General features: G+C 42.5%; 1 protein-coding gene across 1 annotated transcript in view; it reads right to left on the reverse strand.

Annotated features, from left to right (window-relative positions):
* The window catches only part of OBSCN (obscurin, cytoskeletal calmodulin and titin-interacting RhoGEF), a 377067-nt gene that overhangs the window by 232962 nt on the left and 131700 nt on the right, over positions 1–12405 (reverse strand). Inside the window, exons 18-25 of the mRNA XM_078780751.1 lie at positions 10880–11146; positions 8128–8394; positions 7726–7992; positions 7325–7591; positions 5755–6021; positions 5382–5648; positions 2087–2353; positions 1715–1981 (exon numbers count right to left, since the gene is read on the reverse strand). Coding sequence (XP_078636877.1) covers positions 1715–1981; positions 2087–2353; positions 5382–5648; positions 5755–6021; positions 7325–7591; positions 7726–7992; positions 8128–8394; positions 10880–11146 — 2136 coding nt within the window. The remainder of the gene's footprint in view (positions 1–1714; positions 1982–2086; positions 2354–5381; positions 5649–5754; positions 6022–7324; positions 7592–7725; positions 7993–8127; positions 8395–10879; positions 11147–12405) is intronic.

A 12405-nucleotide genomic window follows, 5' to 3' on the forward strand; every position in this document is an offset into this window, starting at 1 on the left:
TTCTTTTTCCTGGTGCACATACTGTATACACATCCTCAAAAGTAAATAATGATAGATGTTTACTTTCACAACGTCGCAAAATTCCCGGAAGACCTCGGACAAAGAGATAGGTTGTATGGTCCCTGGTGGAGTCGTTGAAGAGAAAATAGTTGGAAACAATACCAAGAACAAATGCAACCAACATCCATGGTAAAAGCTCTGCTTAAGAAAATGCACACTTATTTGGGCAGTGTATAAACAACAGATGGCTGCTTCAATTGTTGAGACCTAACTTCATTGAAGCAGTGATGCCTATCACATCGAAATCCTTTATCTTTTATTTTGGTATTTTTTTCACTGAAGGGAAAACTTATATGGAGGGCATGGTGATTGTGAATACGACAGCTCCGAAGATGTCTTGGGCTCCACATAGCAGTAAGCACCAACATGGTGGCCATATTATTATTACTGTTCTTTGAGGAAGGCATTGTTTTTAGTCTTGGTGCCCGTGGTGTCCGCTTTTTGAAATAATATTTATTCAGCGTAGCCCGTAGGGCAATGCCTTCTGGAACAGCGTTTGTCTGTCCGTCCGGTGTATGTATGTATGTATGTATGTATGTCTGTATGTATGTATGTCTGTATGTATGTATGTATGTCCCTTCTGCTGGCATTTTGCAAGTTTATTCTCTTTAAAATGCTTTTTCACTGCAACCGTTGGTCCGATTGAAACGAAATTTTCATCATAGGAGCGCCTGCCGCCTCCTGTAGAATTTTTAATGATAATTATGATGTCATCGGCTACATGGTAGGGCCCCGTCTTGGAAAACCGAAAAAAATTGCACCTCCATTTCTCCGAAAGCGCTCCATGGAAAAAATGGAAAAGTGTCTCATTGTAAAGTACTCCCCATGGGGAATAACATATGTTAATGATGATGTCATAGGTGTCTTCATTATGACATCATAAATCGCCAAGTAGAAAGCATAATCCGATCAGTATGAAATTTATTGAGAGAGATCTCGGGATAAATTGGTAGGAAAAAAAAGAATTGACGACATAATCAGTCCAGCAGCCATATTTTTATGGCATAGCCCATAGTGCAATGCCGTCCGGAACAGCATTTGCCTGTCCATCCGGTGTATGTATGAATGTCCCTCACAAACGTCCACCAATCAGAGCTAAGAATCTGGTCACATGACAGGGGGACAGCATATCCTTCATTCAGCAGATCCAAGCCTGGCTACGCTGTTGTTACACTATTGGGCTTATTTTTCATTATGAGGCACAATTTCAAGTGCCACCAATTTTAGGAGTTGGCTTTATTGGGAATCATCAGCAATCTCCCATTGCAGCTCCGTAGTTCAGGTTGAAATTGGGGGAGGAGTCATGCGAACTGTCCACCCAATGGTTGCAATGGAATGTTACAAATTGACAGTCAGATGGATGGACAGACGAGCAAGTGTATTATTATATAGATTATTATTACCAACTCGTATATCGCCAGTTTTGTAATGTCGGACATTTTTGTTTCTTGATGAATCTCGAAATGTATGTAGCTATCGATATAGCAAGGATATCAGAGCAAGTGTTGACATGTGAAGGCATATAATTTGTTGATTTCATTATTCATGTGTTGAAACAAGTTTGATTTTTCAGACAAATATCAAAACCCAAAACAAATTAAAACCCAACATGTTCCTGGCAGCTCTCTACAAATCAAATAAAGAATCTCCTCACCTTTCACCATTAGTTTTCCTTGGCTCTTCACAGTTCCTGTGTCACATTCATAGGTCCCTGCATCTTCCAACTCCAGCTTCTTGATTACGAGCTGTGAAACATCTCCAGACACCTTCATCTCGTACTTAGCACTGGGGTTCAGCAGGGTTGTGCCTTTTCTCCAGGTGACTTGAACTCCTTGCTTTGAAAGTTTACAGGTGAAGGTAGCATTTCCCTGCTCTTCGATCTCAATGTCATTCAACGTCTCAAGAACAACCAGTGGGGCTTCTATGGATGAAGAAAATAAATGGTCACAAAATATTTAAAGATTTAAGAGCGATATCGTTCTCATCATTATTGTTAACTACTAAAATATTTGTAGCATCATCTTACCTTTCACAGTGAGTGAGGCTGACGTGTTATCATCTCCTGTCTCACAATGGTAAACACCTGTATCTTCAGGTTGTAGTTCTCGGATGTCAAGACTTGCCTTATTGCCCTCTATTCTCATGTCATACTTGCTGCAAGGGTGAATAAGTTGCCTTCCTTTTCTCCAAGTCACAGTTTGGGCAGCCCTGGAAAGCTGACACCTCAAGGTGGCATTACCCTGCTCTTCGACTTCCTGCTCCACCAAGCCTTCAAGCACCAGCACTCGGGCCTCTATTGATGGAGCATGAAACATTCACGTTATTACCAGCATTGACCAAGGAGTATCTACGCAATATCAAATGTGACTTCAAGTCCTCAACTCGCCCTAACCATCCCCTCAAGTCCCAAGTCATCAATACTCCCCCCACTCTCCCTCCCCTCCAAACATCCTCCCAAGCAAAAGTCCTCAACCTCCGCCTCCCAACCATAAGGTATTATTAATCCGCTCCCCATTTCCAGCCTTCAAACCATCTCTCCACCACCCACTACAACTCCGCTTCCACCCCCCCCGCCCCCCCCCCCCCAAGCCTCAAACCTCCCCCTCCCATCTATATCCTTCCCCCATTACCTTCCTCACACTCATAAAAATAAACTGACATTCATACATTGAAACTGTGGAATATTTAATGCTTTCCCCTCCCCTATCATGCTATCACTTAATTCACAAAAACCCATCACAGTCGCCTGTCCGACACATTCCCACAAAGTCTGGGGAACCCACATTGCATTGCAATACTCAAGTGACCCCAAGCAGGCCAATTGTGCCAATAAACTACCTGAAACCAATTTTCTTCTTTCTGGTGCATTTATACACATCCTTAAATATAAGTAATGACAGGATGTTCATTCACAATGTCGTGAGATTCCCAGAATTCCTTGGACAAAGATATGGGTTGTTTGATCACAGGTCGAGTTGTTTAAGAGAAAATAGTTGGAAATAATAGCAAGAACATTGTGTTATGTCGGGGGAGGGGGGGGGGGGGAGGGGGTTGAGGAATATCTAGAGCCAGGTAGATCTGCATAGGTACGTACTCGACTGTCGTGATAGGAAATCGACCTGTAATAAGTTCTATGTGTATCCCGAATGTCGGAATAAGTTGTATCTTCGTCCCCCCACGAGGGGGTGGGGCATGCTAATTAGTACAGGGATTAGGGGTAAAATTTCCTCGTTTGTCATTCCCTCTGTGAGCAACCCATTGTCCCTTATGGCAGCGCACTCATATACATTAGATAGATCCATTAGTGCACACATTAATTAATTCCCCTCCGCCACAAAAAGACTTACAGGAAGAACAGGCAGTAAGCCAGATCGGGACACCACCGATGGGGCCGCAGCCAGCCACATCACCAGCTGGCATAGTAACGAGCATTGTGCAAGGCAAGCAATAGCCACGCCCAGGGAACGTGTGATTGGTTGGGGGAAGGAAGCGGCGCACTGATTGGCACCGACCGTTGACACCCTGGCCAATCAGTGCGGAAGGCGCGAACACTCGGCCAATCAGAGCAGAACGCGCCAAACCACGACTTAGAAGCAGGTCGTTGATTTGAGGGGAAGGGCCGTTGACGTCAGAAGGTGGGAAAGACCACACAGAAGGGCAGAACTGATTGGTAATGCGGGAGAATTGACGTCATCCCGCAGGGGACAAAACGACTGGTTGGCGAGCTTTTGGGGTGTTCGGTCATCGGCTTCCCTGTTCGGCTTCTGTGGTTCGGTCGTCGTCTTCGCTGGTGCTTGTTCCCTGCGTTCTTCCCTGTTGGGCGTTGTTCTGCTTCCCTGCGTTCTTCCCTGCGTTCCTCCCGGCGTTCTTCCCTGGTGGTTCGTCATCTTCCCTGGGTTCTTGTTGTGGTGCTTGGAGCGGTGCTTTGTGTTTGGAGCAGTGCTTGGTGCTCGGAGCGAGGCGTGGTGCTACGAGCAGACAGGACCTCGCGTGCGACCGATGAGGGGCGAGCGAGGCGCGTCGCTGAGTGGGTCGCTCGGGACCTAGCAGGGCATGCACGAGGCAGACGGAGGCCTGCTTCGCACGAACACTGGAGCCTGGACAATTCCTGACGGACGCTACAGACTACAGACACAGATAAGCTCGCATCCACAAACACGCACAACATGACGATTTCTTTATTTAATTCATCTCCCTGTGCTGTTGTCGAAGTGAGGTGTGTGGGATCCCAATTTAGAATTAGGTTTTATCGTCGCGTTCCATTGTTATCGGGTTCTGTAATAAATCTTTATTTTTGTACATTTTACCCCCGTGTCCGTTTGAGTTCATTTCCTACAGGATCGAGGGCTGCCGCCAGGGCATCAGGTAAGAGCTTGGCGCTTCTTCCTCTTCCTTCTTCTGCCCGTGCTTTTATAGTCGAATCCGTCATTGATCATCGCCTCCATTTGAGTCCGTTTGGGCCATCCGCGATCCTACGGTATTAACCGAGGGATCCGCACGACAATATGTAACCCACATGGTGAAAGCCATGCTTGAGTCTCAATGTCACAGCTATTTGGGCGGTGTATAGGCAACAGACTGCTGCTACATTTGCTTAGTCCTACCTTCACAAGCCCTGTAGTGCCTATCGGCTCAAATTTATTTTAACTGTCACCTTGGTCGTTTTTCACCGAAGGGAAAACCTATCGGGAGGGAATGGTTGCGGGAGGGAATGGGATTTCAATATTTGTGAATATGACAGCTCTGAAGATATATTGGGCTTTGCCTGCCAGTAAGCACCAACATGGTAGCCGAATGTTTCTTATGGTTCCCAAAGGGAGGCATTGTTTTTAGTCTTAGTGTCCATGGTATACAGCTTTTTAGAAGAAATAAAATTGTTTTCATTTTGAGGCACACTTTCAAGTGCTCCCAATATTAGGAGTTGGCTATATGAGGAACCATCAACGATCTCCGATCGCAGCCCTCCAGTTCAGGTTGAAATTGTGGGTGGAGTCAGGCGAACTGTCCATCCATTGGGTGGAACGGAATGTTACAAACTCATAGACAGACGTATGGATGAACAAGCGTATAATATAGATTATTATTACCAACTTGTGTATCACCAGGTTTGTAATGCCACGAATATTCCAATGTAATGTAGTTATCCATGTAACAAGGAAATCAGAGGAAGTGCTGACCTTTGGAGGCATCCAATTTATTGATTTCATTATTCATGTGCAGAAACGAGATTGTTTTTACAGACAATTTTCAAAAATCAAAACAAATTAAAACCCAACATATTCCTGGCAGCTCTCTACAAATCAAATAAAGAATCTCCTCACCTTTCACCATTAGTTTTCCTTGACTCTTCACAGTTCCTGTATCACATTCATAGGTCCCTGCATCTTCCAACTCCAGCTTCTTGATTACCAGCTGTGAAACATCTCCAGACACCTTCATCTCGTACTTAGTACTGGGTTTCAGCAGGGTTGTACCTTTTCTCCAGGTGACTTGACCTCCTTGCTTTGAGAGTTTACAGGTGAAGGTAGCACTTCCCTGCTCTTCGACCTCAATGTTACTCAAGGTCTCAAGAACAACCAGTGGGGCTTCTGTGGATAAAGAAAATTCAACTGTCACAAAATATTTAAAGATTGAAAAGCCTTATCAATACCTTCATTGTTGTTAACTACTAAAACTTTTGTATCATCATCTTACCTTTCACAGTGAGTGAAGCTGAGGTGTTATCATCTCCTGTCTCACAATGGTAAACTCCTGTGTCTTCAGGCTGTAGTTCTCGGATGACAAGACTTGCCTCATTGCCCTCTATTCTCATGTCATACTTGCTGCATGGATGAATAAGTTGTCTTCCTTTTCTCCAAGTCACACTTTGGGCAGCCCTGGAAAGCTGACAACTCAAGGTGGCATTGCCCTGCTCTTCAACTTCCTGCTCCACCAAGCCTTCAAGCACCAGTACTTGGGCCTCTATTGATGGAGAATCAAACATTCATATTATCACTGAGCAGAGACCTGCAGAGCACCCATGCAATGTAAAATGGAATTTCAAGTCCTTACCTCTCGCTACCCATCCTCCTCACAAGACCAAATCAACCTAGTCTCCCAAACTCCATGCCCTCAACCTCTGCCTCCCAACCCCAAGTCCTCATCCATCTCAAGGCAACAATCCCCTCCACACTCCAAACCTTCAAAACCCTCTCCCCACTCCCTTCCACCACAACTCCCCAACCCCCCACCCAACGCCTCAACCTCCCCTTCCCAATTATCTGCAATCTTTGCTCTCTCCTACCCCCAACCAAACATAAGGTGTCAATCCCCTCCCCACTTCAAGCCTCAAACCTCCCCCTTCCAATCTCAGCCCGATCATTGCATTGGTTCCATGCCCACCCCCTCCCCCCCACATTCCCCCTGCCAAACCCCAACTCTATTCTTCCCTAATCACCACCCTCCCGCTCATAAAAGCAAACTGACATTCCCACTTTGAAACAGTGGAACATTTAATGCTTTCCCCTCCCCTATCATGCTATCACCTACTTCACAAAACCCAGTCACGGTCACCTGTCCGACACATTCCCACAAAGTATGGGGGAACCCCTTGGATTGCAACACTCAAGTGATCACGAGCAGGCCAATTGTGCCAATAAACTACCTGAAACCAATTATCATCTTTCTGGTGCATTTATACACATCCTTAAAAGTAAATAATGACAGGATGTTTATTCACAATGTCATGATATTCCTGGAAGTCCTCAGCCAAAGTCATGGATTGTATAAACTGTCCTGGTCGAGCCATTTAAGAGAAAATAGTTGGAAATAATAGCAAGGACATATGTAACCTTCATGGTAAAATCCCTGCTTGAGAGAATGCCACAGCTATTTGGGCAGTGTATAGACAACAGACAACTGCTTCGATTGCTTAGGCCTGTCTCCACATGGCCCGTGATGCCTATCAGCTCAAAATGATTTTAACTGTCGCCTTTGTCATTTTACACTGAAGGGAAAACTTGTAGGGATGGCATGGCAATATTGTGAATATGACAGCGACAAAGATGTCTTGGGCTTCGTCTATCAGTAAACACCAACATGGTGGCCGTAACTTTCTTATGGTTCCTGGAGGGAGGCATTGTTTTTAGTCTTCGTGTCCGTGGTGTACAGCTTTTTTGGAAGAAAAAAAATTGTTTTCATTATGAGGCAGAATTTCAAACCCAACAAATTAAAACCCAACATATTCCTGGCAGCACTCCACAAATCAAATAAAGAATCTCCTCACCTTTCACCATTAGTTTTCCTTGGCTCTTCACAGTTCCAGTGTCACATTCATAGGTCCCTGAATCTTCCAACTCCAGCTTCTTGATTATCAGCTGTGAAACATCTCCAGACACCTTCATCTCGTACTTAGTACTGGGTTTCAGCAGGGTTGCGCCTTTTCTCCAGGTGACTTGACCTCCTTGCTTTGAGAGTTTACAGGTGAAGGTAGCACTTCCCTGCTCTTCGACCTCAATGTCACTCAAGGTCTCAAGCACAAGCAGTGGAGCGTCTATGGATTAAGAAAATTAAATTGCTGAGATTTATAATATTTAAAGATTGAAGAGCTATATCTTTCTCATCATTATTGTTTTTCATAAACATTAAGCTATTAAAATGCAAGAAATCAGAAAGATTATGTCTGACCTTGCACTCGAAGAGGTGCTGATGACTTGTCATCTCCACTGTCACATAGGTAGAGACCAGAATCCTCAGTCTGAATATCTTTTATGACAAGTGTGGCATGGTTTTCTTCCTGAAGAGTTTCATACTTGTTGCTGGATCTCAAAGAATGACCATCCTTGGTCCAAATGACATTCTTGAGACGTCGAGAGAAGCAGCAGCTGAAGCTGGCAGTTCCTTGCTCCACAACATCCTGTTCCTGTAAGCCCTCAACAACCAGCACTGGAAGTTCTGGATCACAACACATTACACACTCAGTGGATTTGACAAACATTTCGCATAAAGAACCTTCACTTTTGAAATATTTTTGAGAACTCTCGAATAGAGTCCAATCACTAAGCATCGTTTCAGCAGATTTAGAATCACCTTTGACTTTAAGTGGGGCTGATGTTTTATCTTCCCCAGTGGAACATTCATAAGTACCGGCATCTCCTAATTCCACATCCCTGATCTCTAAAATTGCAACATCTCCCTCCAATTTAATTCTGTATTTCTTCCCTGCTCTCAGAAGATTTCCATCTTTACTCCATCTAATGGTCTTTGCTGTTTTGGATAACCGGCAACTGAGAGTAGCGTTTGAGTTTTCCTCAACTTGCTGCTCCTGCAGACCTTCCTTGATGAGCACAGGAACCTCTGTAAACCCAACACAATAAGATTAGTAGTTTTGAATACAACAGAGAAATAATCATTCTGAAAAACACATGAGGTTGACAAAAATATGGAAAAACAAGTGTAGTGTTGAATTGTTATATACTCGGAGACATGATCACTCTTATTGTTGTTGTTGGTGTTTTTTTTTTTGTTTTTTTTTTGTATACAGAGTCGAGGCTCGTGAAAGAGCTAACATTTATCAAACAAACAAGCAAACAAAGTATATAAAAAGGGGGGCGGTTGACAAGATGGGGAGAGAAGGGGAGGAAGCACACAAACACAACATTTGAGAGCAGGGACATCGGGAGATGTGTGGGAGGGAGAGGGCTTGCGGGGGGGGGGGGGTGGCAGGATAGGTATAAAACGCAACGACACTAAGGACTTCCAGGAAAGAGGTTGGCACCTCAAAAATTGGATTTGGGGTGAAATTAGCAGGGGTAGAAAAGATCAAGGTTTTGGATTGGGGAAGATAAGAGATGGTGGTGAACAGCCGTTTTAAAGAGCTGGAGGGAGGAGTGGGATTGATGAGAGTGAGGGAGTTTGTTCCAGAGGCGGGAGAAAAGAGGAATGAAGGAGTGAAAGTGAGCAGAGAGTCTTGATTTTGGCAGTTTAACCATAAGAGGCTTGCAGGCAGATCTTGTGCGACCTGTAGGAATATTTGGGGGACAGAGCCCAGACAGAGCTGGGGGGGGGGGGCAAGGCTGGAGAGGAGTCGGTAGAAGACAGAAAGACCACCAACCTGCCTGCGGTGAGTAAGTGAAAGGCCCTCGGAGATAGCGTAATCGCGGGAGATTCCAATGATTCTGAACGCTTTGGTTTCAACAGCGTGAAGACGAGCTAGGTGTGAGGCAGGAGCACCAGCCCAGAGGGGAGAGCAGTACTCCATTGAGCTGCGGATGAAAGCCTTGTATGTGGTGAGGAGCTCAGGTGTGCCAAGGAAGGACTTCGCACAATGGAGGATGCCCAGTCGGCGACTGGCTTTGTTCTCCAGACTGGTGTTGTTCTATATCCCCAGACAGTTCTCCCGAACATGCTTGCGGCACAGAAACAGCCAATCCATCTCCCAGGAGCGAGGCAGAGATTCCTCATTTCCAGGATGGTGTACCCCCGCCATTACGAAGTCAGTGCCATGGCAGAGTTAGAGAGAAAGAGAAAGAAATAGAGCGAGAGAAGACACAAAGACAAGAGTGAAAGGGCCAGTCCATTGGGACCAATCAGCACTCTGACCGTGACCACGCTACCCTGATGAATCAATGCAGCAGGGAAGAATGGGGAAGATTGGGCCCCTGACTTGCCTTGGAGGGTACAACCACCGCGAAGAGGCATCCCCGATAGTTATGATCACCCGTGTTATTTGCAGAGCTGAACATTGTTCAAAACAAGCACTCCACCAAATGTTTTAATATTCCAACATTTGACAAGGGTAGACGTGTGCAGGAGTTTGAGGAAGGGAGGATGTAACAGAATTTTGTGACTTTCACCACGTGGTAAAAGTGACAAGCTCCCTGCTGCGATACTGCAACTTATTACCACCAAGTTCCAAGTTGGAATTGGGCTGAACTACCGAACGAAGGCTAAGTTGTTTAACCTCAGGTAATTCGGATCAAGAAACAAGATCTTCCTGACTTCAATCGTCGAGCATCAGTATGACAATGTAGTGTGTGCTCAGTCAGAAGCAGATCTTCAGGCAAACATTGATGTATTTACCATAGCATACGAGAAAAGAGACCGATGCTTAATGCTGAAATGACTAAGGACTTCCATCAACAAGATCCCATTGAGGAGTGCCCAGCTCTGGCAAACGAAATTGACTATGGCAATCTGGAAAGCATCCAGCACTTCTCGGTCCTTGGCAAGCATCTGTCACAGAAGGCTGATATAGACAAATAAATAAAACATTGCGTTAGATGTCCAAACACAGCCTTTGGCCTCCTGAGGAAATGGATGCTGGATGACCATGACACCAGATCCAAAACTAAGCTCGAGTTCCATTAAGCAGTCGTGGTCACCACACTGTATAAAATTGAGATGTGGACATTCCATGGGAGACACCTAAAATACCGAGGGGCACGCAAGCACACACACACTAATATTTAGTCTCATGATAATCGTTCTGGTCAACTAACGGAGGTGGATACGTTGAGACCTGGTAGGTCCACATTCCACATTCCACCTCTCAAAACCCACCCAAGTGAAGATAGCAGCCAACAGAAATGTGCGTACACACACGCACACACACACACACACACACACACACACACACACACACACACACACACACACACACACTCACGATGGTGGATATTTTGAAACCTGGGATGGCTTCATTTCATTTCCTGAATCCCACATTTGGAGATAACCATGAAAACTTACAAAGGATGAGGCTTTGTTTTCCATCAGAATAAAGTCACTGGAGTTCATAGTTACAGACAAAACTGGGCAAATGTGTAATCATCACCATACTTACCTTTCACTTTAAGTGGGGCTGATGTTTTATCTTCTCCAGTGGAACATTCATAAGTACCGGCATCTCCCGATTCCACATCTCTGATCTCCAAACTGGCGACATCTCCCTCCAATTGAATTCTGTATTTCTTCCCTGCTCTCAGAAGTTTTCCATCTTTACTCCATCTAATGGTTTTTGCGGTTTTGGATAAACGGCAACTGAGAGTAGCGTTTGAGTTTTCCTCAACTTGCTGCTCCTGCAGGGCTTCTTTGATGAGCACAGGAACTTCTATTAAACCCAACACAATAAGATAAATACTTTTGAATTTTGTGGAGAAATATAATCATTCTCGTAAACACGATTATAAGAGATTACAACATTAAAAAGACATAAACAAGAAGCAAATACATTCATGATTATAACCATATTCAATACCATTCTTTTCATACTTAACAATGGGAATGCATAAAAATAGTTCATTAAAAAGTTCATATAAAATAATTCATAAAAATAGTTCATAAAAAAGTTCATATAAAATAGTTCATAAAAAATAGTTCTAAAAAATAGTTCATAAAAATAGTTCATAAAAAGTTCATAAAAATAGCTCATAAAATGTTCATAAAAATAGCTCATAAAAACCGTTCATACAACAGTTCATACAACAGTTCATAAAACAGTTCATAAAACAGTTCATAAAACAGTTCATAAAACAGAACATAAAAAATAGTTCATAAAAAATAGTTCATAAAAATAGTTCATAAAAATAGTTATTAAAAATAGTTCCTAAAAAAGTTCCTAAAAAGTTCGTTAAAATAGCTCATAAAAAGTTCATAAAAATAGCTCATAAAAACAGTTCATAAAACAGTTCATAAAAACAGAACATAAAAAATAGTTCAGAAAAAACAGTTCAGAAAACAAGTTCAGAAAAATAGTTCAAAAAATAGTTCATAAAACAGTTCATAAAACAGTTCATGAAAATAGTTCATAAAAATAGTTCATAAAAATAGTTCATGAAAATAGTTCATAAAAATAGTTCATAAAAATCATTTAAAAGTTCATTAAAAGTTCATAAAAATAGCTCACAAAAAGTTCGTTAAAACAGCTCATAAAAACAGTTCATAAAACAGTTCATAAAACAGTTCATAAAACAGTTCATAAAACAGAACATAAAAAATAGTTCATAAAAAATAGTTCATAAAACAAGTTCATAAAAATAGTTCAAAAAATCGTTCATAAAAAATAGTTCATAAAACAGTTCATGAAAATAGTTCATAAAAAATAGTTCATAAAAAGTTCATAAAACTTCATAAAAAATAGTTCATAAAAATAGTTCATAAAAATCGTTTATAAAAATAGTTCATAAAACTTCATAAAAAATAGTTCATAAAAATCGTTTATGAAAATAGTTTATAAAAAATAGTTTCATTTATAAAAAAATAGTTTATAAAAATAGTTTATAAAAAGTTTATAAAAAATAGTTTATAAAAGTAGTTTATAAAAGTAGTTTATAAAAATAGTTTATAAAAATAGTTCATAAAAATAGTTTC

Source organism: Myxine glutinosa, chromosome 6 (assembly GCF_964187855.1).
Source record: "Myxine glutinosa chromosome 6, kmMyxGlut1.1, whole genome shotgun sequence".
Taxonomy (NCBI): Eukaryota; Metazoa; Chordata; class Myxini; order Myxiniformes; family Myxinidae; genus Myxine; species Myxine glutinosa.